At 49.8% G+C, this 25,940-nt stretch overlaps 1 protein-coding gene across 3 annotated transcripts in view; it reads left to right on the plus strand.

Annotated features, from left to right (window-relative positions):
- epha10 (EPH receptor A10) overlaps positions 1–25,940 on the plus strand; it is a 226,928-nt gene that overhangs the window by 195,566 nt on the left and 5,422 nt on the right. For all 3 annotated transcript variants that reach the window (XM_075450393.1, XM_075450394.1, XM_075450395.1), the window contains 8 exons: positions 5,505–5,560; positions 10,082–10,207; positions 10,731–10,916; positions 14,930–14,991; positions 19,261–19,377; positions 19,643–19,729; positions 20,826–20,978; positions 25,684–25,874. In XM_075450393.1, the coding sequence (XP_075306508.1) occupies positions 5,505–5,560; positions 10,082–10,207; positions 10,731–10,916; positions 14,930–14,991; positions 19,261–19,377; positions 19,643–19,729; positions 20,826–20,978; positions 25,684–25,874 (978 nt within the window). The remainder of the gene's footprint in view (positions 1–5,504; positions 5,561–10,081; positions 10,208–10,730; positions 10,917–14,929; positions 14,992–19,260; positions 19,378–19,642; positions 19,730–20,825; positions 20,979–25,683; positions 25,875–25,940) is intronic.

Raw genomic sequence — 25,940 nt, forward strand, 5'->3', positions numbered from 1 at the left:
GCTGCAACTCTTTGGTCTCTTGTGCCTCTCTGGTCTCTTGCACCTCTCCGGTCTCTTGCGCCTCTTTGGTCTCTTGCGCCTTTTTGGTCTCTTGCGCCTCTCTGGTCTCTTGCACCTCTCCGGTCTCTTGCACCTTTCTGGTCTCTTGCACCTCGGGTCTCTTGCACCTCTCCGGTCTCTTGCACCTCTCTGGTCTCTTGCACCTCTCTGGTCTCTTGCACCTCTCCAGTGTCTTGCACCTCTTCGGTCTCTTGCACCTCTCCGTACTCTTGCGCCTCTTTGGTCTCTTGCACCTCTTTGGTCTCTTGCGCCTCTCTGGTCTCTTGCACCTCTCTGGTCTCTTGCACCTCTCCGGTCTCTTGCGCCTCTTTGGTCTCTTGCGCCTCTTTGGTCTCTTGCGCCTCTTTGGTCTCTTGCGCCTCTCTGGTCTCTTGCACCTCTTTGGTCTCTTGCGCCTCTTTGGTCTCTTGCGCCTCTTTGGTCTCTTGCACCTCTCTGGTCTCTTGCACCTCTTTGGTCTCTTGCGCCTCTTTGGTCTCTTGCGCCTCTTTGGTCTCTTGCACCTCTTTGGTCTCTTGCACCTCTCTGGTCTCCTGCACCTCTTTGGTTTCTTGCACCTCTCTGGTCTCTTGCACCTTTTTGGTCTCTTGCACCTCTTTGGTCTCTTGCGCCTCTTTGGTCTCTTGCACCTCTTTGGACTCTTACGCCTCTCTGGTCTCTTGCGCCTCTCCGGTCTCTTGCGCCTCTTTGGTCTCTTACGCCTCTCTGGTCTCTTGCACCTCTTTGGTCTCTTGCACCTCTCTGGTCTCTTGCACCTCTCTGGTCTCTTGCACCTCTCTGGTCTCTTGCACCTCTCCGGTCTCTTGCGCCTCTTTGGTCTCTTACGCCTCTCTGGTCTCTTGCACCTCTTTGGTCTCTTACGCCTCTCCGGTCTCTTGTGCCTCTTTGGTCTCTTACGCCTCTCTGGTCTCTTGCACCTCTTTGGTCTCTTCGGTCTCTTGCACCTCTTTGGTCTCTTACGCCTCTCTGGTCTCTTGCGCCTCTCTGGTCTCTTGCGCCTCTTTGGTCTCTTGCGCCTCTTTGGTCTCTTGCGCCTCTTTGGTCTCTTGCAGCTCTTTGGTCTCTCTGGTCTCTTGCACCTCTTTGGTCTCTTGCACCTCTCTGGTCTCTCTGGTCTCTTGCACCTTGCTACCCTCTGTACTGTCCCACTCTTTGTCCCCATCACCCCTCTCCCAGCCCTCTGCTTATCTGTGCAGTGTTGTCTCCTGGCTCCTGTCTGCTGCATGTGTCCTGACCTTGTCTGTGACTCTGCTGCCTCACAGGTGGAGGGATGTGTCAGTCACACCCTCCATCACATGTCTCACCTTAGCAGACCTTATCCAGCATTCATGCGCACGTGACTCTGAGCAGACATGTAGAGGATCAGGAGCATATCAGGGTGTGTTCCCTCTCAATCACAGTAACACTCAGATCAGTGCACACACATTCCACTTCACTTTCATCCTCATCAGATTACAACAGATAAACTCCCAGATCCTAAAAATGAGATTATTTATGACTTAAATAAAAGTTTATTACCCAATGAAGCAGCTTTTTTAACAGAAAACAATAATATCTGAATCCTAAAAGCATGAATAAGTTCCTGGTTCTTGGTTCCTGAAGATGTTTCCCCTCACCTGGAAGGCTTCCTCAGTTCTAAACTAGTCGGAGGGTTAGGCCACAGACACTTTGTATTGTCCCTGCACCTGAAGTCTGAACATCACTGGAGCGTGACTGAAGGCTTTAATATCTGATGATTAAAAACGTTATTTTAGGGGGGTTATAAAGGGCCAGCGGCTGATTTTTACACATCAAACAGCAGCTGTGAAGTTGCTCCGTGTGTAACTTTGGGCAACCTTCAAACGTTGGCTGCTTACATTAAAACCTCTAACTTTCAGAAAATGGGAGGAACTCAGAGACCCTCAGAGATCGATTACAACCCTGAGAAGTTTAGATGTTTGCGTACAGTTTGTTGCATGTTCATTTTGTTCCTACTGTTGGGGTGAAAGAGTGTTCCTGGACATCCTGCTGGACTCCACATGCAGCCATCAGTGTGAGTGATGCTAAATAAAAGCTGGTAGAATAAATGTTAAACAGTGAGCATCTGCTTTTACCTGAAACAACCACAGTTGAGTGGAGCGCTGTACAGAAGCACAAATCAGAAGGTAACAGCAGTTTCTCAGAGTAAGTTCAGGAATATATTCAGGTGAAAACTCATGTAAAGCTTTAAAAACTAATAAAAAATGATTCTGTGTTAAATCTGGAGCCAGTGAAGAAAGGAAAGAACAGGGGTGAGGGATTCTGAACGAGCTGCATGTGGGATAATAGAGACTGATGCCCAGATACAAGCAGAAGTACCATAATCCAGCCTGAAATATCTGTCTTCAAGTTGTTATCGGAAAGGATGGATTTTTACCAATTCATTTATCTTTCTGTCACAATTGAGTTCAGAGTCAAAAATGACTTCGCATCCTGGCTGGCTAAAACTACTGAGGAGTCTAAGCCTAACCACCTTAGACTTTCTATCATTGAACTAAAGATGGTTATTAGCCATCCAGCATCTTACTTTGCATAGAAGTGACCACAGTGAAGTCCTCAGGATTTAAAGAAAGGTAGATGTGTATATCATCTGCATAGTAATGGACAGATATATTATATCTGTGGAAAATATAGCCAAGGATAGCAAATAGCATATATAGTGCAAATAGGATTGGTCCCAAAATAGATCCTTGAGGAACTCCAATTCCATATCAGCAGAGAAAAGACCATCCATCAGCAGTGAGATTATAGGGAACACTCAGGATGGGAGATAACAATGCCAACACACACCAACACACACCATCACACACACCAACACACACACCAACACACACACCAACACACACCAACACACACACCAACACACACACCAACACACACCAACACACACACCAACACACACACCAACACACACACCAACACACACCAACACACACCATCACACACACCATCACACACACCATCACACACACCAACACACACCATCACACACACCATCACACACACCAACACACACACCAACACACACCATCACACACACCATCACACACACCAACACACACACCAACACACACACCAACACACACCAACACACACCATCACACACACCATCACACACACCAACACACACCATCACACACACCATCACACACACCAACACACACACCAACACACACCAACACACACACCAACACACACACCAACACACACACCAACACACACCAACACACACACCAACACACACACCAACACACACACCAACACACACCAACACACACACCAACACACACACCAACACACACACCAACACACACCAACACACACCATCACACACACCATCACACACACCAACACACACACCAACACACACCATCACACACACCATCACACACACCAACACACACACCAACACACACCAACACACACCAACACACACACCAACACACACACCATCACACACACCAACACACACCAACACACACCATCACACACACCAACACACACCATCACACACACACACCAACACACACACCAACACACACACCATCACACACACCAACACACACACACCAACACACACCATCACACACACCATCACACACACCATCACACACACCAACACACACCAACACACACCAACACACACCAACACACACACCAACACACACCATCACACACACCATCACACACACCATCACACACCATCACACACACCAACACACACACCAACACACACCATCACACACACCATCACACACACCAACACACACACCAACACACACCAACACACACACCATCACACACACCAACACACACACCATCACACACACCAACACACACCATCACACACACCATCACACACACCAACACACACACCAACACACACCAACACACACACCATCACACACACCAACACACACACCATCACACACACCAACACACACACACCAACACACACCATCACACACACCAACACACACCAACACACACACACCAACACACACACCAACACACACCATCACACACACCATCACACACACCAACACACACACCAACACACACCATCACACACACCATCACACACACCATCACACACACCAACACACACCAACACACACACCATCACACACACCATCACACACACCATCACACACACCAACACACACCATCACACACACCATCACACACACCAACACACACCATCACACACACCAACACACACATCACACACACCATCACACACACCATCACACACACCAACACACACCATCACACACACCAACACACACACCATCACACACACCATCACACACACCAACACACACACCATCACACACACCATCACACACACCAACACACACCATCACACACACCATCACACACACCATCACACACACCATCACACACACCAACACACACCATCACACACACCATCACACACACCAACACACACACCATCACACACACCAACACACACCATCACACACACCAACACACACACCATCACACACACCAACACACACACCATCACACACACCAACACACACCATCACACACACCATCACACACACCATCACACACACCAACACACACACCAACACACACCATCACACACACCAACACACACACACCAACACACACACCATCACACACACCAACACACACACCAACACACACACCATCACACACCCATCACACACACCAACACACACCAACACACACACCATCACACACACCAACACACACACCATCACACACACCAACACACACACCATCACACACACTATCACACACACCATCACACACCATCACACACACCATCACACACACCAACACACACACACCAACACACACCAACACACACACCATCACACACACCAACACACACACACCAACACACACCATCACACACACCAACACACACACACCATCACACACACCAACACACCCACCAACACACACACCAACACACACCATCACACACACCATCACACACACCAACACACACACCATCACACACACCAACACACACCATCACACACACCATCACACACACCAACACACACACACCATCACACACACCATCACACACACACCAACACACACCATCACACACACCAACACACACACCAACACACACACCAACATACCAGGCTGAAACAGCGGCAGCGTATCGGCCTGCTGGTGCGCATCGCTCGGTCAAACAGATCTTGTTGCCCATCGGTGCATCATATCGGGGGTCGTGCTGAACGCCCCTCTGTTTCCCTTCTCTGTTTCCCTTCTCTGTTTCCCTTCTCAGCGATCGATGCTGCTGTTGTGGCTTCCTCTCATCTGACTGTTGGTGCACCTCAGATATTATCATGCAAGATAAACAGCGTCTGATGTCTGTGAGCTGAAATCTTAGGAATCTTTGTTTCTCTTTGCAGGCAGTGCGGCTACAGCAAAGCTTCTCAGGAGGGAGACGAGGAACTTTACTTCCAATGTAAGTGACACCCATCACTCCGTCACATCACCCTGTGAGTGACAGGAGGAAGAATCTAACAGCAAATAGCTTTACACTTGGTTGGGAGGCGTTAAGAAGAACCACGGCATTAGTTCTTACTCCTGAGCATGTGCTCATCGAGCGCCGACACACTCCATTAGGTGGTGTGTGCGGCTGGGTTTCTGAGGAGGATGGAAGTCGGGGGGAGGGAGGGATAAAGAGGTGCAGATGAGAGGGAACAGAAGATGTGTTAACAGCTCCAGAAGACAGCAGGCAGCAGCACAAACGGGAGGATGTTGTAGAAGCTTCTTATTTTAGCTGCGGTCACGCTGCTCCCGGTGGGATCTTCGTCTGATGGTGACTAAATGAAACCAGTTTGATGTATCTCTGTGTGTGGGGGAGTGTTCCTGCTGCTGTTTTGTTAAAGTGCTGGATAAGTTTTATAAATATATGTATGCGTGCACCGTTTTGTAAAGTCGGTGAATGTGTGTGTGTGCCCTTTTGCGTTGTTTAATCTCCCAGCATGCCGAGCTCTCCAGAGAGGCGCTACGCCTGATGAATAATGAGCCGGAGCGTGTGCTTTGGAATTAAATCTGCACAAACAAAGACAAGCCAACAGCTGACAACATGCAACGCACACAGATACACACAGCTTTCTGCCCTGCTTCCACAGGCACACACGCCTTCTTTCTGTAGGAGTTGGACATGTTTCTGTCCTCTTTGTCCAACTCTAGTGCTCCATGATCCTGGACGCTTCTGTCTGAGAACATATGAGCCAGAATCATCAGTTTTTCTCCTCCCATCTGTCACAGTCTGCAGCCTGATGCTAAAGAAAGGCAGAGAGCACAGAAACAGTGTGTGTTTATGATGTCAGTCAAGGAGAAGAGTCATCAACAGAGCGATGAGTGTCACCAGTGTGTGCTCTCTGCAGCTGGCTTCATGCAGCAATGTTCTCCACACAGTCCAATTCAAGCCAATTAGAGTCCAATTCCTACAGAACCATTCAATAAAGTTTCCGAGCAAAGGAAACCAACAGATTCTCTCTGGTCCAATCCCCGTCCTGAGCTGCACGAGGCGACTGTGGAGAGAAAAAACTCCCTTTGAACAGGAAGAAAGCTCCATCAGAACCAGAACTGAAGGCTCTGCCTCCCAAACTGCAACAGAAAATTAGGCTTCAGTGAGTCCCGGTGCAGAGGCAGTCTGCTGCTCTCCGAAGCCGAGGTCACTTTTAGGAGCGAGGCCTTTAATAGGAAACATTTCCCACTTTTCATAACTGCTCTGATCTGTGGGAGCGTCCACACAAACATATCCGTGTGACCAATAAGCCGTAAGCTGCCCGGTCTGCATCCCTCAGGTCGATCTGGAGCTGTAATCAAAGCCAAGATGGTTTTTAATGTGCACGTTTAACGTGAACTAACCAGGCTCAGAGGTCACCTGACTGCAGCTGTTCATGCTGATTGGTCCTCTGGCTGCTGGTGTTCTGCAGGTTCTGTTCTGTGTTCAGTCAATAACGCTCTCATTTGTAAATGTCAGCTCAGATTTCCCTTTGTTGAGTCTCATTAATGTCGCAGTAGTGATTGTGGAGGTCCTTGGAAGGAATTAGGAAGCTGTTTGTTTCTGTGTGGAGCCATAACAGCTGTTAGAAATCTCTACATTTAAGAAGAGAGGCTGCAGCTCCTCCTTTAGGACACAATGGAGCTCCTTCATGAAAGAAACTAAATCATTTAGAAGTCACGCTCGATTGTTTCCATCCAGCCGAACTGGGGACAGGAGGGAGAGCAGCTGTGACCAAAATAGGTTTCACTTTTCTACCTTCATTTTTAGATGTAATCTTATTAGAGTCAATTCAATTCAATTCAATTTATAAAGCGTCAAATTACACAGATATTAGCTCAAAGATACATTACAATTCAAGCCGATTACAATCCAATTCATCAAGTTGATGACTTAATGGAAGCATATATAAAGTGAAAAGAATCGGTCCAAGCACAGAACCCTGAGGAACTCCATGACTTAAGGCGGTAGCATGGTTGCCGCGTCTGTCACGGCGGTGGTGGACCGTGACGTCAAAATGACGTTTCAGGCCTGGCGCTTCCCTTGAAAAGACGGCGCTGCGCGTTATCGTGCACCAGTCGATTTTTGTAACTTGGCGGCGCCGAGCACAACGAACCGGATGGACCGATGTGAGACCAGGCTCAGTCAGGAGGTGCGTGTGTACAGGCAGCTGTACGAAACTGCAGTGAAACAGCACAGGGAGCACGTAAACTCCCAAAACTGGTGCACAGAGATTGGCAGAACTTTGGGGAAAGAGGGAGAGTTCTGTAAGAATGTGTGGAAGAAGCTACGGGACAGATACGTGAAGGCACAGAAGAGGGCAGAGACTCTGTTGATGCCGGGGGCTTCACACCTTCACCTCTTTTAACTGAATTAAAAAATTAAAATGATCCGAAAACTGCAGCAGTATCATTAATTACAGTATTCTTGCTCTTGACAGTAGCATTGTTTTCTTCTCCACTTTCGTGGTTGTAGAGTAGAGGTAACCTTCACGTAGCAGCGCCACCTCTGTGACGGAGAAAATTGCAACTACTGGCGCGCAACGACTTGCGCCACTATATAGGGTCCTATGGCGGGCACGAACTCGTGACGTCATCCACACCGCTCGCGCGAGCAGACGCGGCAACCATGCTAGAGCCTTTAGTGTGTGAGGAAGATTCTTCGTTTACAAAAACAAACTGAAATCTATCAGATAAATATGACTTGACTCTATGGCTGCTAGCTCTGTGGACTCTGTGGCTGCTAGCTCTGTGGACTCTATGGCTGCTAGCTCTGTGGACTCTATGGCTGCTAGCTCTGTGGACTCTATGGCTGCTAGCTCTGTGGACTCTATGGTTGCTAGCTCTGTGGACTCTATGGCTGCTAGCTCTGTGGACTCTATGGCTGCTAGCTCTGTGGACTCTATGGCTGCTAGCTCTGTGGACTCTGTGGCTGCTAGCTCTGTGGACTCTATGGCTGCTAGTTCTGTGGACTCTGTGGCTGCTAGCTCTGTGGACTCTGTGGCTGCTAGCTCTGTGGACTCTGTGGCTGCTAGCTCTGTGGACTCTGTGGCTGCTAGCTCTGTGGACTCTATGGCTGCTAGCTCTGTGGACTCTGTGGCTGCTAGCTCTGTGGACTCTATGGTTGCTAGCTCTGTGGACTCTGTGGCTGTTAGCTCTGTGGACTCTGTGGCTGCTAGCTCTGTGGACTCTATGGCTGCTAGCTCTGTGGACTCTATGGCTGCTAGCTCTGTGGACTCTATGGTTGCTAGCTCTGTGGACTCTATGGCTGCTAGCTCTGTGGACTCTATGGCTGCTAGCTCTGTGGACTCTATGGCTGCTAGCTCTGTGGACTCTGTGGCTGCTAGCTCTGTGGACTCTATGGCTGCTAGTTCTGTGGACTCTGTGGCTGCTAGCTCTGTGGACTCTGTGGCTGCTAGCTCTGTGGACTCTGTGGCTGCTAGCTCTGTGGACTCTGTGGCTGCTAGCTCTGTGGACTCTATGGCTGCTAGCTCTGTGGACTCTGTGGCTGCTAGCTCTGTGGACTCTATGGTTGCTAGCTCTGTGGACTCTGTGGCTGCTAGCTCTGTGGACTCTGTGGCTGCTAGCTCTGTGGACTCTATGGTTGCTAGCTCTGTGGACTCTATGGCTGCTAGCTCTGTGGACTCTGTGGCTGCTAGCTCTGTGGACTCTGTGGCTGCTAGCTCTGTGGACTCTGTGGCTGCTAGCTCTGTGGACTCTATGGTTGCTAGCTCTGTGGACTCTATGGCTGTTAGCTCTGTGGACTCTGTGGCTGCTAGCTCTGTGGACTCTGTGGCTGCTAGCTCTGTGGACTCTATGGCTGCTAGCTCTGTGGACTCTATGGCTGCTAGCTCTGTGGACTCTGTGGCTGCTAGCTCTGTGGACTCTGTGGCTGCTAGCTCTGTGGACTCTGTGGCTGCTAGCTCTGTGGACTCTATGGCTGCTAGCTCTGTGGACTCTGTGGCTGCTAGCTCTGTGGACTCTGTGGCTGCTAGCTCTGTGGACTCTATGGCTGCTAGCTCTGTGGACAGGAAGTCTTTGATCTCAGTTTAGGTCAAAAACAGGATAAAAAACAGAGAATTAGAGTGAACTGAAAATATTTCCCATCTTTTATCTGAAAGAAGTCATGATCAGAACCTGCTCCCGTCACTTTGTGTTTATGAACAATGAGACAGAAAGTTTTCCAGCAGCATCACAGATACCTTTTAGTATTGATTTGTGTCTCAAAGACCAGCTCCAGCATATATAATAATGTAATGTGTAATGTCCAACAGCCACACAGGGAGAGGCTCTTTGTTGGTGGAAGCCTCAGAAGGATCAGCTCTACTTGTGTTCATTAGCTTAACTCCCTCTGGGCTGTGGGGACCTGCTCAGTGTTCCATCTCCACCTTAAATCATGTTGTGCCTCCTATGATCAGGCAGTAATCCAGCAGCTTTCTGAGGTTTTTCTCTGTGTGTACGATTGTAGTTAAGATCCCAACGCGGAGGACATACATCGACCCAGAGACCTGCGAGGACCTGCTGCAGGCTGTGCTCGCCTTCGCCAAGGAGCTGGACAACCAGAGCATCAAGATCGACAGAATCGTGCACACAGGTACCACCTTAAATCAGCTGGGGGGGTCTGTGGGAGGCAGATTACCGCCTTAAATCAGCTGGGGGGGTCTGTGGGAGGCAGATTACCACCTTAAATGAGCTGGGGGGGGTCTGTGGGAGGCAGATTAAAATCACCAAGAGATGAAAGATGAACGCATCTGTTGAAGCTCTGTCAGGGCCAGCTTTAACTAAGCTTTAACTAAGTTTAAACTAAGCTTTAACTAAGTTTAAACTAAGCTTAAACTAAGTTTAAACTTAGTTTAAACTTAGTTTAAACTAAGCTTTAACTAAGTTTAAATTAACTAAGTTTAAACTAAGCTTTAACTAAGTTTAAACTAAGCTTTATTTTTGTTCATGTTTCCATGTGGGCTGTACACCACTAGGGTACAAAGACTGTCGTATGGGTCATTTTTGACCCGTGAATTATAAAAACATTTAAACACCAGAAAAAAGTTTTTTTTCCCCTAACAGTAACCCTGACCTTTGCCTTTCTGCCCCTAACCTCTGCCTTTCTGCCCCCCCAGGTGACTTTGGGGAGGTGTGCCGCGGCTTCCTGAAGCTGCCCAGTAAGAGAGAGCTGCCCGTGGCCATAAAGACGCTGCGGGCCGGCTGCTCCGATAAGCAGCGCCGCTCCTTCCTCAGCGAGGCCGGCATCCTGGGCCAGTTCGACCACACCAACATCCTCCGGGTGGAGGGCGTCATCACCACCGGTGAGCAGCCGGGGGGGGTAAAACACTAAGTAAAGGAGGTGGAGATCAAAGCATCCAGGAATGAAAGGAGGGCAGAGTTTGGGTTCACATGTGGAGGGGTTCAGCCCTCACGCATGTGGAGGGGTCAGCGCTCACACATGTGGAGGGGTCAGCGCTCACATGTGGAGGGGTCAGCGCTCACACATGTGGAGGGGTCAGCGCTCACACATGTGGAGGGGTCAGCGCTCACATGTGGAGGGGTCAGCGCTCACACATGTGGAGGGGTCAGCGCTCACATGTGGAGGGTCAGCGCTCACATGTGGAGGGGTCAGCACTCACACATGTGGAGGGGTCAGCTCTCACACATGTGGAGGGGTCAGCGCTCACATGTGGAGGGGTCAGCTCTCACACATGTGGAGGGGTCAGCGCTCACATGTGGAGGGGTCAGCTCTCACACATGTGGAGGGGTCAGCGCTCACACATGTGGAGGGGGTCAGCGCTCACACATGTGGAGGGGTCAGCGCTCACACATGTGGAGGGGTCAGCGCTCACATGTGGAGGGGTCAGCACTCACGCATGTGGAGGGGGTCAGCGCTCACATGTGGAGGGGTCAGCGCTCTCACATGTGGAGGGGGTCAGCGCTCACACATGTGGAGGGGGTCAGCGCTCACACATGTGGAGGGGGTCAGCGCTCACACATGTGGAGGGGGTCAGCGCTCACACATGTGGAGGGGTCAGCGCTCTCACATGTGGAGGGGTCAGCGCTCACACATGTGGAGGGGTCAGCGCTCACACATGTGGAGGGGTCAGCGCTCACATGTGGAGGGGTCAGCACTCACACATGTGGAGGGGGTCAGCGCTCACATGTGGAGGGGTCAGCGCTCTCACATGTGGAGGGGGTCAGCGCTCACACATGTGGAGGGGTCAGCGCTCTCACATGTGGAGGGGTCAGCGCTCACACATGTGGAGGGGTCAGCGCTCACACATGTGGAGGGGTCAGCGCTCACACATGTGGAGGGGTCAGCACTCACACATGTGGAGGGGTCAGCGCTCTCACATGTGGAGGGGTCAGCTCTCACACATGTGGAGGGGGTCAGCACTCACACATGTGGAGGGGTCAGCTCTCACACATGTGGAGGGGTCAGCGCTCACATGTGGAGGGGTCAGCGCTCACATGTGGAGGGGGTCAGCGCTCACATGTGGAGGGGTCAGCGCTCACATGTGGAGGGGTCAGCCCTCACGCATGTGGAGGGGTCAGCACTCTCACATGTGGAGGGGTCAGCGCTCTCACATGTGGAGGGGTCAGCCCTCACGCATGTGGAGGGGTCAGCGCTCTCACATGTGGAGGGGTCAGCCCTCACGCATGTGGAGGGGGTCAGCGCTCACATGTGGAAGGGTCACCGCTCACACATGTGGAGGGGGTCAGCGCTCACACATGTGGAGGGGGTCAGCGCTCACATGTGGAAGGGTCAGCGCTCACACATGTGGAGGGGGTCAGCGCTCACATGTGGAAGGGTCAGCGCTCACACATGTGGAAGGGTCAGCGCTCACACATGTGGAGGGGGTCACCGCTCACACATGTGGGCGCTCACACATGTGGAGGGGGTCAGCGCTCACACATGTGGAGGGGGTCAGCGCTCACATGTGGAAGGGTCACCGCTCACACATGTGGAGGGGGTCAGCGCTCACACATGTGGAGGGGGTCAGCGCTCTCACATGTGGAGGGGGTCAGCGCTCACATGTGGAAGGGTCAGCGCTCACACATGTGGAGGGGTCAGCGCTCACACATGTGGAGGGGTCAGCTCTCACACATGTGGAGGGGTCAGCGCTCTCACATGTGGAGGGGTCAGCTCTCACACATGTGGAGGGGGTCAGCACTCACACATGTGGAGGGGTCAGCGCTCACATGTGGAGGGGTCAGCGCTCACACATGTGGAGGGGTCAGCGCTCTCACATGTGGAGGGGTCAGCGCTCTCACATGTGGAGGGGTCAGCGCTCACACATGTGGAGGGGTCAGCGCTCACGCATGTGGAGGGGTCAGCGCTCACACATGTGGAGGGGTCAGCGCTCACACATGTGGAGGGGTCAGCGCTCTCACATGTGGAGGGGTCAGCGCTCTCACATGTGGAGGGGGTCAGCGCTCACATGTGGAGGGGTCAGCGCTCACACATGTGGAGGGGTCAGCTCTCACACATGTGGACGGGTCAGCGCTCACATGTGGAGGGGTCAGCGCTCACACATGTGGAGGGGTCAGCGCTCACACATGTGGGCGCTCACACATGTGGAGGGGGTCAGCGCTCACACATGTGGAGGGGGTCAGCGCTCACATGTGGAAGGGTCACCGCTCACACATGTGGAGGGGGTCAGCGCTCACACATGTGGGCGCTCACGCATGTGGAGGGGGTCAGGGCTCACACATGTGGAGGGGGTCAGCGCTCTCACATGTGGAGGGGGTCAGCGCTCACATGTGGAGGGGGTCAGCGCTCTCACATGTGGAGGGGTCAGCGCTCACATGTGGAGGGGGTCAGCGCTCACATGTGGAGGGGTCAGCACTCACATGTGGAGGGGTCAGCGCTCACACATGTGGAGGGGTCAGCGCTCACACATGTGGGCGCTCACGCATGTGGAGGGGTCAGCACTCACATGTGGAGGGGTCAGCGCTCACACATGTGGAGGGGTCAGCGCTCACACATGTGGAGGGGTCAGCGCTCACACATGTGGGCGCTCACGCATGTGGAGGGGGTCAGGGCTCACACATGTGGAGGGTCAGCGCTCACAGGTGGATGCTGCCTGCTTCAGACCGAAGCCGGGGAGGTGGAGGAGAGGAGGATTCGGATCAGATTTATTGGTCATGCAAACACACGAAATGTGTCCTCGGCTTTTAACCATCAACCTCTTGACACACATGCACAGGGTCACACACTGTGGGCAGCCAATCACAGCGCCCGGGGAGCATGGGGGTACGGTGCCTTGCTCAAGGGCACCTCGGCCGTGTGTGTGTGTGTCTCTTCCTCCACTCTGTGCTCAGTGGGCTGGCAGCAGATGTGCAGCTACAGTAATTGGTGCTAGAGACCCAGCAGGGCTCTGAGATACTCACCCACCATCACGTGCACACACACACACGTGCACACACACACGTGCACACACACACACACACACACCTGCGTGCTCTCCCCCTCTCTTGGCACACACCCTCCCACATGCTGTCAGACTACAAATCACCTGCTTTGCATCACTTACCCCCTTCCATTACTCCCTCCCTCCTCACATCCAAACAAGAAGCTCGCTTCTTCCTCTCAACATAAGCCCCGCCTCCCTCCGCCAGGCAGGCTCACCAGGGGCGGGGCTTAAAACACAATCATGTGACTTGTTACCACTTGGAAGAAGCTTCCCCATCATTTCCATTTATTACTTGGTGTGCACGGCTTGTGTGAGAGCAGAAACAGAGCAGCTCCTTCAGCCGGCAGCGGTTCTGGGTGAAGAATGGTTCTGTCCAATCCTGGAACTGGACTCACTGTTTTCACCCCTCTCCTGCTTTGTATCTATATTATGCCCCTGTTACCCCCTGTTCTCACCCTCTAACCCCCTGTTACCCCCTGTTCTCACCCTCTAACCCCCTGTTACCCCCCTGTTACCCCCCTGTTACCCCATGTTACCCCCTGTTCTCACCCTGTTACCCCCTGTTACCCCCTGTTCTCACCCTCTAACCCCCTGTTACCCCCTGTTACCCCCTGTTCTCACCCTGTTCTCACCCTGTTACCCCCTGTTACCCCCTGTTCTCACCCTCTAACCCCCTGTTACCCCCTGTTACCCCCTGTTACCCCCTGTTCTCACCCTGTTACCCCCTGTTACCCCCTGTTACCCCCTGTTCTCACCCTGTTACCCCCTGTTACCCCCCTGTTACCCCCAGTTACCCCCTGTTACCCCCTGTTCTCACCCTGTTACCCCCTGTTACCCCCCTGTGACCCCCCTGTTACCCCCAGTTACCCCCTGTTACCCCTGTTCTCACCCTGCGGTGCTCTCTGTGTCTCCAGGCAACACGATGATGATCGTAGTAGAGAGCATGTCCAACGGGGCCCTGGACTCCTTCCTCAGGGTGAGTTCTGCTGCTGTTGGATCTGAAATGTATGTTTGCTCGTTATCTCGTTAAATTAACGCTCATAATTACCTCGTGTTTTTCACAAACAGAATCTTATTATCCTAATAACCTGAATCCAGTATAATTATAATGCAGTCAGAGCTGCTCGTTACAGGAATAAGGAAGATGCAACATAATTAAGAGTTTGAGCTGCTCTGTGTGAGCCGCCGCTTTATAATGATGGAAATTAATGTTTCTTACTTCCTTTAGGACAGATGTGTTGGTTCCTTTAGGACAGATGTGTTGGTTCCTTTAGGACAGATGTGTTGGTTCCTTTAGGACAGATGTGTTGGTTCCTTTAGAACAGAGGTGTTGGTTCCTTTAGGACAGATGTGTTGGTTCCTTTAGGACAGATGTGTTGGGTTCCTTTAGGACAGATGTGTTGGGTTCCTTTAGGACAGATGTGTTGGGTTCTTTAGGACAGATGTGTTGGTTCCTTTAGGACAGATGTGTTGGGTTCCTTTAGGACAGATGTGTTGGGTTCCTTTAGAACAGATGTGTTGGGTTCCTTTAGAACAGAGGTGTTGGTTCCTTTAGGACAGATGTGTTGGTTTCTTTAGGACAGATGTGTTGGTTCCTTTAGGACAGATGTGTTGGGTTCTTTAGGACAGATGTGTTGGTTCCTTTAGGACAGATGTGTTGGTTCCTTTAGGACAGATGTGTTGGTTTCTTTAGGACAGAGGTGTTGGTTCCTTTAGGACAGATGCGTTGGTTCCTTTAGGACAGATGTGTTGGTTTCTTTAGGACAGAGGTGTTGGTTCCTTTAGGACAGATGTGTTGGTTTCTTTAGGACAGAGGTGTTGGTTCCTTTAGGACAGAGGTGTTGGTTCCTTTAGGACAGAGGTGTTGGTTCCTTTAGGACAGATGTGTTGGGTTCCTTTAGGACAGATGTGTTGGTTTCTTTAGGATAGATGTGTTGGTTCCTTTAGGACAGATGTGTTGGTTTCTTTAGGACAGATGTGTTAGGTTCCTTTAGGACAGATGTGTTGGTTCCTTTAGGACAGATGCGTTGGTTCCTTTAGGACAGAGGTGTTGGTTCCTTTAGGACAGATGTGTTGGGTTCCTTTAGGACAGATGTGTTGGGTTCCTTTAGGACAGATGTGTTGGTTCCTTTAGGACAGATGTGTTGGTTCCTTTAGGACAGATGTGTTAGGTTCCTTTAGGACAGAGGTGTTGGTTCCTTTAGGACAGATGCGTTGGTTCCTTTAGGACAGAGGTGTTGGTTCCTTTAGGACAGATGTGTTGGGTTCCTTTAGGACAGATGTGTTGGGTTCCTTTAGGACAGATGTGTTGGTTCCTTTAGGACAGATGTGTTGGTTCCTTTAGGACAGATGTGTTAGGTTCCTTTAGGACAGAGGTGTTGGTTCCTTTAGGACAGAGGTGTTGGTTCCTTTAGGACAGAGGTGTTGGTTCCTTTAGGACAGATGTGTTGGGTTCCTTTAGGACAGATGTGTTGGTTCCTTTAGGACAGATGTGTTGGTTCCTTTAGGACAGATGTGTTGGGTTCCTTTAGGACAGATGTGTTGGGTTCCTTTAGGACAGAGGTGTTGGGTTCCTTTAGGACAGATGTGTTGGTTCCTTTAGGACAGATGTGTTGGTTCCTTTAGGACAGATGTGTTAGGTTCCTTTAGGACAGAGGTGTTGGTTCCTTTAGGACAGAGGTGTTGGTTCCTTTAGGACAGATGTGTTGGTTCCTTTAGGACAGATGTGTTGGTTCCTTTAGGACAGAGGTGTTGGTTCCTTTAGGACAGATGCGTTGGTTCCTTTAGGACAGATGTGTTGGTTTCTTTAGGACAGAGGTGTTGGTTCCTTTAGGACAGATGTGTTGGGTTCCTTTAGGACAGAGGTGTTGGTTCCTTTAGGACAGATGTGTTGGTTCCTTTAGGACAGATGTGTTGGTTCCTTTAGGACAGAGGTGTTGGTTCCTTTAGGACAGATGTGTTGGGTTCCTTTAGGACAGATGCGTTGGTTCCTTTAGGACAGATGTGTTGGTTTCTTTAGGACAGATGTGTTGGTTCCTTTAGGACAGATGTGTTAGGTTCCTTTAGGACAGAGGTGTTGGTTCCTTTAGGACAGAGGTGTTGGTTCCTTTAGGACAGATGTGTTGGTTCCTTTAGGACAGAGGTGTTGGTTCCTTTAGGACAGATGTGTTGGGTTCCTTTAGGACAGAGGTGTTGGGTTCCTTTAGGACAGATGTGTTGGTTCCTTTAGGACAGAGGTGTTGGTTCCTTTAGGACAGATGTGTTGGGTTCCTTTAGGACAGATGTGTTGGGTTCCTTTAGGACAGAGGTGTTGGGTTCCTTTAGGACAGATGTGTTGGTTCCTTTAGGACAGATGTGTTGGTTCCTTTAGGACAGATGTGTTAGGTTCCTTTAGGACAGAGGTGTTGGTTCCTTTAGGACAGAGGTGTTGGTTCCTTTAGGACAGATGTGTTGGTTCCTTTAGGACAGAGGTGTTGGTTCCTTTAGGACAGATGCGTTGGTTCCTTTAGGACAGATGTGTTGGTTTCTTTAGGACAGAGGTGTTGGTTCCTTTAGGACAGATGTGTTGGGTTCCTTTAGGACAGAGGTGTTGGTTCCTTTAGGACAGATGTGTTGGTTCCTTTAGGACAGATGTGTTGGTTCCTTTAGGACAGAGGTGTTGGTTCCTTTAGGACAGAGGTGTTGGTTCCTTTAGGACAGATGTGTTGGTTCCTTTAGGACAGATGTGTTGGGTTCCTTTAGGACAGATGTGTTGGGTTCTTTAGGACAGATGTGCTGGGTTCCTTTAGGACAGATGTGTTGGGTTCCTTTAGGACAGATGTGTTGGGTTCCTTTAGGACAGATGTGTTGGGTTCTTTGGGTTCCTTTGAACAGATGTGTTGGGTTCCTTTAGGACAGAGGTGTTGGTTCCTTTAGGACAGAGGTGTTGGTTCCTTTAGGACAGATGTGTTGGTTCCTTTAGGACAGAGGTGTTGGTTCCTTTAGGACAGATGTGTTGGGTTCCTTTAGGACAGATGCGTTGGTTCCTTTAGGACAGATGTGTTGGGTTCCTTTAGGACAGATGCGTTGGTTCCTTTAGGACAGATGTGTTGGTTTCTTTAGGACAGAGGTGTTGGTTCCTTTAGGACAGATGTGTTGGTTCCTTTAGGACAGAGGTGTGGGTTCCTTTAGGACAGATGTGTTGGGTTCTTTAGGACAGAGGTGTTGGTTCCTTTAGGACAGATGTGTTGGTTCCTTTAGGACAGATGTGTTGGGTTCCTTTAGGACAGATGTGTTGGGTTCTTTAGGACAGATGTGCTGGGTTCCTTTAGGACAGATGTGTTGGGTTCCTTTAGGACAGATGTGTTGGGTTCCTTTAGGACAGATGTGTTGGGTTCTTTGGGTTCCTTTAGAACAGATGTGTTGGGTTCCTTTAGGACAGATGTGTTGGGTTCTTTGGGTTCCTTTAGAACAGATGTGTTGGGTTCTTTGGGTTCCTTTAGGACAGATGTGTTGGGTTCCTTTAGGACAGATGTGTTGGGTTCTTTGGGTTCCTTTAGAACAGATATGTTGGGTTCCTTTAGAACAGATGTGTTGGGTTCCTTTAGGACAGATGTGTTGGGTTCCTTTAGAACAGATGTGTTGGGTTCCTTTAGAACAGATATGTTGGGTTCCTTTAGAACAGATGTGTTGGGTTCCTTTAGGACAGATGTGTTGGGTTCCTTTAGAACAGATGTGTTGGGTTCCTTTAGGACAGATGTGTTGGGTTCTTTGGGTTCCTTTAGAACAGATGTGTTGGGTTCTTTGGGTTCCTTTAGAACAGATATGTTGGGTTCTTTGGGTTCCTTTAGGACAGATGTGTTGGGTTCCTTTAGGACAGATGTGTTGGGTTCTTTGGGTTCCTTTAGAACAGATGTGTTGGGTTCTTTGGGTTCCTTTAGAACAGATATGTTGGGTTCCTTTAGAACAGATGTGTTGGGTTCTTTGGGTTCCTTTAGAACAGATGTGTTGGGTTCTTTGGGTTCCTTTAGAACAGATGTGTTGGGTTCTTTGGGTTCCTTTAGAACAGATATGTTGGGTTCCTTTAGAACAGATGTGTTGGGTTCCTTTAGGACAGATGTGTTGGGTTCTTTGGGTTCCTTTAGGACAGATGTGTTGGGTTCTTTGGGTTCCTTTAGGACAGATGTTTTGGGTTCCTTTAGGACAGATGTTTTGGGTTCCTTTAGGACAGATGTTTTGGGTCTCTGACCTCCTCTCCCATCCTCAGAAACATGAAGGCCAGCTGAGTGTGATGCAGCTGATGGACCTGCTGACCGGAGTGGCCTCGGGGATGAAGTATCTCACTGAGATGGGCTTCGTGCACAAACGGCTGGCGGCACACAAGGTGAGGCAGCAGGTGGCAGAGGTCAGAGGTCAGAGTATAATCTGACATCACTCACCTGGGGATGGTTACCCGAGCTGAAAGAGATCAGACCTTTCAGAGGTTTCCTCAGGTCCAGGTTTCACTCTGAGCTGCTCTGAAAGAGCAGAACATTTGTTCCTGTAAGCAGGAAAAAGATCTTTGTCCAGCCGGGCAGCAAACACTCACGCTGAGGCTGTTTTCCCTCCCGAGGGGGCCGATGCTAATCAGTTTGCTTCCTCCGTCTCAGGTGTTGGTGAACTCCAACCTGAGCTGCAAAGTGTCCGGCTTCAGACCTCTTCAGGAGGACAAGATCGAAGCCATTTACACCACGCTGGTGAGTTGGGAATGAGTGGAGAAAACTGATTTTTTATTTCATGTCAGACAGTCTGAACCCAGGATTATTCCTGCTTTGTTTTCTAAGGTTCATGTTCATGCATCATTAGAACAATCCCTGTGTTCCCAGCCGTTCTGTCTGTCTTTAACCTTGTAGCACCCAAGCATATGAATAATCTTTGAAAAAAATCATTTTGGCTCTTCTTGCATCTTTTTGTTTGGGAATAAACCAATGTTTTTGGAATTTTTGGAATTGGGCTATTTTTGATCATTTTAGGCCATGTTGCATATTTGCAGCTGTGGGCTTTCCTGATTAATTTAGTTCACAAAACCAAGTCATTCTCTGCAGATCGTTTGGTAAAAAGGTTTAGTGAAACTTCACCAGTAACTGCTGCTACCACAATAAAATGTATATAATAAACCTTTATTGAACATTCTTAATACAAAGTGCTGAACACAACCATCATAAACTTTCCATTCAACAACAAATCAAACAGATTTCACAGATCTTTGTTGTGAAAACGTGAAGCACATATAAAATGCACAAAATGTCATGTAAATAAAAACGTACACATGAATTTAAATAATGTATGTAAATTTAAAAAATGTGCACATGAAGCTAATAAAAAATGCAAAAAATAATCATAATATTACACATTGATGTAAATAATTAATGTAAATTTAAAAAAATCAAATAATGTAATGTAAATAAAAATATAATGTAAATAAATAAAAAGCTTGTTGCATATCTGCAACTGTGGGTGCTACAAGGTTAAGAAGCCACCTTCACTGCTTATTGTAGATTCTGTCTCCATCTACTGTCTTCATTAAAGACTGAGACAGGTAGCAGCTGGTAGAACGTGCACACGTGCACAGCTGGTTCTTAATGAGAGGCAGCGTGTCCTGGGAGGTTGGGGTCATGTAATCAGGCTTTAGGAGGAAATAACAATCCGGTGCGTTCTCCCCCTCGAGGTGAAGCCTCTCCTCACGCTTCCTTTGATCAGCCGAAGTGCTGCACACTTTTCAAAGGGAATGTCAGAACTTTACTTTGTGAACTCTGCTGCCTCGCTTCACTCCCCCTCTGTTCTCCTCTGCAGCACGGAGGGAAGAGCGTGGTGCTGTGGACCGCTCCGGAGGCCATCCAGTACCACCGCTTCTCCTCCGCCTCCGACGTCTGGAGCTTCGGCATCGTCATGTGGGAGGTCATGTCCTTCGGAGAGAGGCCCTACTGGGACATGGGCAACCAGGATGTGAGTTCTTTAAAGCCTTCTTTATTTCTTCTCTCCTCTTTTAAATGAGTATCTGCACTTCACCCCCTCCCTCTGATGCTCTGTATCAATGAGCCCATACATACCCACCCAGAATCTTATTAAAGGAAAGCCACGGTTCCTCTGAGAGCTCTGCAGGGCCTAAGCCCCCCTCCATAAGTCTGCTTCAGCTCCATGACCAATCCTTTTTCCCGTTAAGGACGCGTTGACCCCCTTCGAGTGGCCATCGTTTGTCCCAGAGTACCATCCTTCCCTTTAAAGTGCTGAATATCCCCCTGGAAAATTCCGCCTTTTCAGGAAATGTGAGGCACTTTGTGTCCGAGAGAGGAGACGGTGCAGCTGATGGGAGCCTGCTGCTCGTCACCACAAACCTGTTATTTCCCCGTCAGTGTGGGCGGCTGCTGCGTTTCGCTGCCTTCACTCCCACCGCTTTGTCCTTGCAGCTTTTCTGCTTTCTGACGGAAGTGCAGCTGAAAGTCTGATCCGGTCTCCAAACACGGTGGATTTGTCTGTTTAATGACTAAAACAGGAGGTATTAATAGGGATGGGAATTGATAAGATTTTTACGATTCCAATTCCATTTTCGATTCTGCTTAACGATTCGGTTCTTTGTCGGTTCCCTTATCGATTCTCATTTGGAGAAAAAGGACAACAAACCGGTCGATTAGCATCAGCTTTGTTTAGTTTAGAAGTAACACGAGTCATGACCTCACAAACCCAACAACGGTGAGGTCCACATTGGTCTATCCTGGCCTGGGTAATTTAACTCTTCCTGCTCTGGTGAAAGGAGAAGCTGGAGGTAGAGGTGAACTGGGGGTAGTACCACCAGCCTCTGGCTCTGAGCCAGTCAGGCTCTGTCTCTCATGATTTCATCTAAATGTAATGCCTGAGAAGGCATTCATTTAACCTTAACCGTTACTAACAGCAGCTTTTACAATCAGGCAAATGGTGCTAACATGATAGGCAGTGTTTGTTAGTTAGTTACCTGCAGTGTTAGCCGAGGACATGCTAACGTTGCTAACGTTGCTAACGTTGCTGGGTTCAGATTCACCAACGTTAGTCCGGAGCGGATCGAAAACGCGACATTCATTCATAGTTATTGCATGTTGGTAGTATTTCCTCCCTTTGGTGAAATATTCACTTTGCTAGTTGCCCTGTTGTCGTCTTTTTTAGGGATGTGGAACCAAACTTTCGAGCGTTTGTACCGCTTGGGCGCCATGTTTCCTGTTGGCTGCTGCTGCGCTGGAACCGATAAGGGAATCGTTCGCAAAATCGCCAAAACGATTCCAAGGAATTGAAACACTGGGAACCGGTTCTCAACAAGAACCGATTTTCGATTCCCATCCCTAGGTATTAAGGTATTAAATGTATTTCAGATGTGATGTTGGTCAGCTCTGGAGCTTCGTTAATGAGCTCCACTTTGTGCAGGAGGCGTTAAAAGCAGCATGCTCCACTTCTGAATGTCCAGGATGAATATGCATGAGCCCCCCGGAGAGCAGCCGGCCTTCTTTAGGCGCCCTTTAATGCAGGAGGAGAAAGTTTCCTCTCAGCCTCACATTATCAAACTTTCCCACTGAGAGGTCAGAGGTCGGGCTTGTAGAGCAGCAGGGATATTAATCCACTTTAAATTGATACATTATATCATGGCGGATTTGTTGGTGGGCCTGTCCACCTGTGATCCGGCGTGGCCTTTACCCACCGCCTCTGATTAAATGGAAAATGTCAAACGCTGAAAAGCATTTTGTGAATGCTCTTTAGTGAGAGAGAAGCTTAAGGGCTGAGTGGGGGTGCAGGGGGGGCAGGGAGGAGAGTGTTTTATGAAATAATGCTGCTGATGGATGTCATTTCTGTGATTACACCCTGACTTTACTGCCTCCTTTCAGGAGATTGTATTTCTCAGAGTGGCTCGGGCTGCAGATTTATCACATCTGTGGGGACACTGAGAGCAGATCTCCTGTGAGGTGTTCAGAGAACGCTTTCTGAATGGAGACAGTGTTGGTTTGATGGGGCAGTAAAGAACGCTGAGCAGGTCTGCGGGGAGGCTTTGTGAAAGAGCAGAGATGAATCACCTTCTTCACAGTTTATTTGGAGCGGGGCAGCTTCTGTGAGGGCATTTATGGGGGCAGTTATCATCACAGTCAGTTAGCTTCCTGACTTTGATTTTGTTTTTATTTATTTTTCCTGCATGGATCCTAAAATAGGTAGAAAAGGTAGAAAGTGGGTCATTCCATTGGTGCAGATGGAAATGAAATGAGCACTGCCTGCAAATTAAAGGGGACATAATAATAATGTGACGTGTTGATCTGAGGCTGGATCCACTGAGCTTTAACACCTGCTCAGGACCAGAGGAGTTTTTCATGAAACAGGGTATACTGGGTCTGAAGTAGTGATCCGTTTCTCTCTGCAGGGTTCTGTTACATCCCAGAACCGGCTCAGAACACAACTACCAGCCTCTCCATCTTCATCTCCAACCACAGCTTCACTGTACTGCAGAGCTGGTTGCTAAGGTTACCTGCTGGTTGGTAAGGTTACCTGCTGGTTGGTAAGGTTACCTGAAGGGTTGCTAAGGTTACCTGTTGGTTGGTAAAGTTACCTGCTGGTTGGTAAGGTTACCTGCTGGTTGGTAAGGTTACCTGCTGGTTGCTAAGGTAACCTGTTGGTTGGTAAAGTTACCTGCTGGTTGGTAAGGTTACCTGCTGGTTGCTAAGGTTACCTGAAGGGTTGCTAAGGTTACCTGTTGGTTGGTAAAGTTACCTGCTGGTTGGTAAGGTTACCTGCTGGTTGGTAAGGTTACCTGCTGGTTGCTAAGGTTACCTGTTGGTTGGTAAAGTTACCTGCTGGTTGGTAAGGTTACCTGAAGGGTTGGTAAGGTTACCTGCTGGTTGGTAAGGTTACCTGAAGGGTTGGTAAGGTTACCTGCTGGTTGCTAAGGTTACCTGAAGGGTTGGTAAGGTTACCTGCTGGTTGGTAAGGTTACCTGCTGGTTGGTAAGGTTACCTGCTGGTTGGTAAGGTTACCTGCTGGTTGCTAAGGTTACCTGAAGGGTCAGGTGTTAACCCTGCGGTGCTTCTCTGCTCATGCACAACAGTCCACAGGCTGCCATTGGTCCGCTGTGAAGAAAAACAGATTTAAGTTTGACACTTTGCTTCATACTTAAGTATGAAGCAAAGTGTCAAACTTAAATCTGTTTTATTATTAATAATGTATTATTATTAATCATAATACATTTTATTTTTCGAGGCGCCTTTCAGGTCACCCAAGGTCACCTTACATTAAAATTTGAGAGCATTAGAAAATAATAAAAGCATAAAAACATGAGACAACATAAAACAGACGTGCACAGAGTCCAGTTATAGGGAGTATGCCAGTTTGAACAGGTGAGTTTTAACTTGGGATTTGAATGATGTGATGGAGTCTGGCTGTCTTATGAGTGGGGGGGGGGGAGTCCCAGAGCCTGGGTGCTGAGCAGCTGAAGGCTCGGGCACCCATGGTGCTGAGGGGGGGCGTGGGGAGGGTTAGCCATGGTGCTGAGGGGGGGGCGTGGGGATGGTTAGCCATGGTGCTGAGGGGGGACGTGGGGATGGTTAGCCATGGTGCTGAGGGGGGGGCGTGGGGATGGTTAGCCATGGTGCTGAGGGGGGACGTGGGGATGGTTAGCCATGGTGCTGAGGGGGGGGCGTGGGGATGGTTAGCCATGGTGCTGAGGGGGGGGCGTGGGGATGGTTAGCCATGGTGCTGAGGGGGGACGTGGGGATGGTTAGCCATGGTGCTGAGGGTGGGCGTGGGGATGGTTAGCCATGGTGCTGAGGGGGGGCGTGGGGATGGTTAGCCATGGTGCTGACCATGGTGCTGAGGGGGGGCGTGGGGATGGTTAGCCATGGTGCTGAGGGGGGACGTGGGGATGGTTAGCCATGGTGCTGAGGGGGGACGTGGGGATGGTTAGCCATGGTGCTGAGGGGGGGCGTGGGGATGGTTAGCCATGGTGCTGAGGGGGGGCGTGGGGATGGTTAGCCATGGTGCTGAGGGGGGATGTGGGGATGGTTAGCAGTCCAGCAGAGGTGGAGCGGAGGGTGCGGGGGGGAGTGTGTTGGTGAAGGAGGTCGCTGAGGTAGGTGTGGCTGTGGTGAGCTTTATAGGTGAGGAGAAGGTTTTTGTAGTGAATGCGGTATTGTACTGGGAGCCAGGGAAGTTGAATGAGAACAGGGGTGATGTGGTCCGGAGATTTGGTACCGGTGATGATCCGGGCGGCTGAATTCTGGATGATTTGCAGTCTGTTGATGAGTTTGGTGGGGAGTCCAGTGAGCAGGACATTGCAATAGTCAATGCGGGATGTGACAAATGAATGAACCAGGATTTCAGTGCTGGATTGGGTCAGTGATGGGCGGAGTCTGGTGGAAGAATGCGGTCCGGGTGATATTTTGAATGTGGGGTGCAAATGAAAGGGTGCTGTCCAGAATAACGCCGAGGCTCTTGACAGGAAATCCGTCCATGGTGATGGGTGGAACTGGGTTGTGATGTGATTTGGTGAGGATGGATTTGGAGCCAATGAGCAGGGCCTCGGTTTTGTTGCTGTTGCTGTTGTTTTGTTGTTACTTCCTCTCCTCTTCCTTCCAGCCCCGCCTCTCTTGTGTCTTGTTACAAAGGGAAAAGTCTCAGCTGATCATTGACCACCTGCGTGTGTGTGCAGGTAATAAAGGCCATCGAGGACGGCTTCAGGCTGCCGGCTCCGGTGAACTGCCCTCCACACGTGCACCAGCTGATGCTGGACTGCTGGCAGAAAGAGAGGACGGAGAGGCCCAGCTTCAGCCAGATCCACTCCGCCCTCAGCCAGAGCATCCGCTCGCCGGACGGCATCGGGTCGTCCACGCTGGCGCGCAGGTACAGTCCCGAGGCCCGGCTCAGGAAACACAGGCCGCACACATCAGTTCCCTCTAACCGTCATGA

Source organism: Odontesthes bonariensis, chromosome 18, assembly GCF_027942865.1.
Source record: "Odontesthes bonariensis isolate fOdoBon6 chromosome 18, fOdoBon6.hap1, whole genome shotgun sequence".
In the NCBI taxonomy this organism is placed as follows: Eukaryota; Metazoa; Chordata; class Actinopteri; order Atheriniformes; family Atherinopsidae; genus Odontesthes; species Odontesthes bonariensis.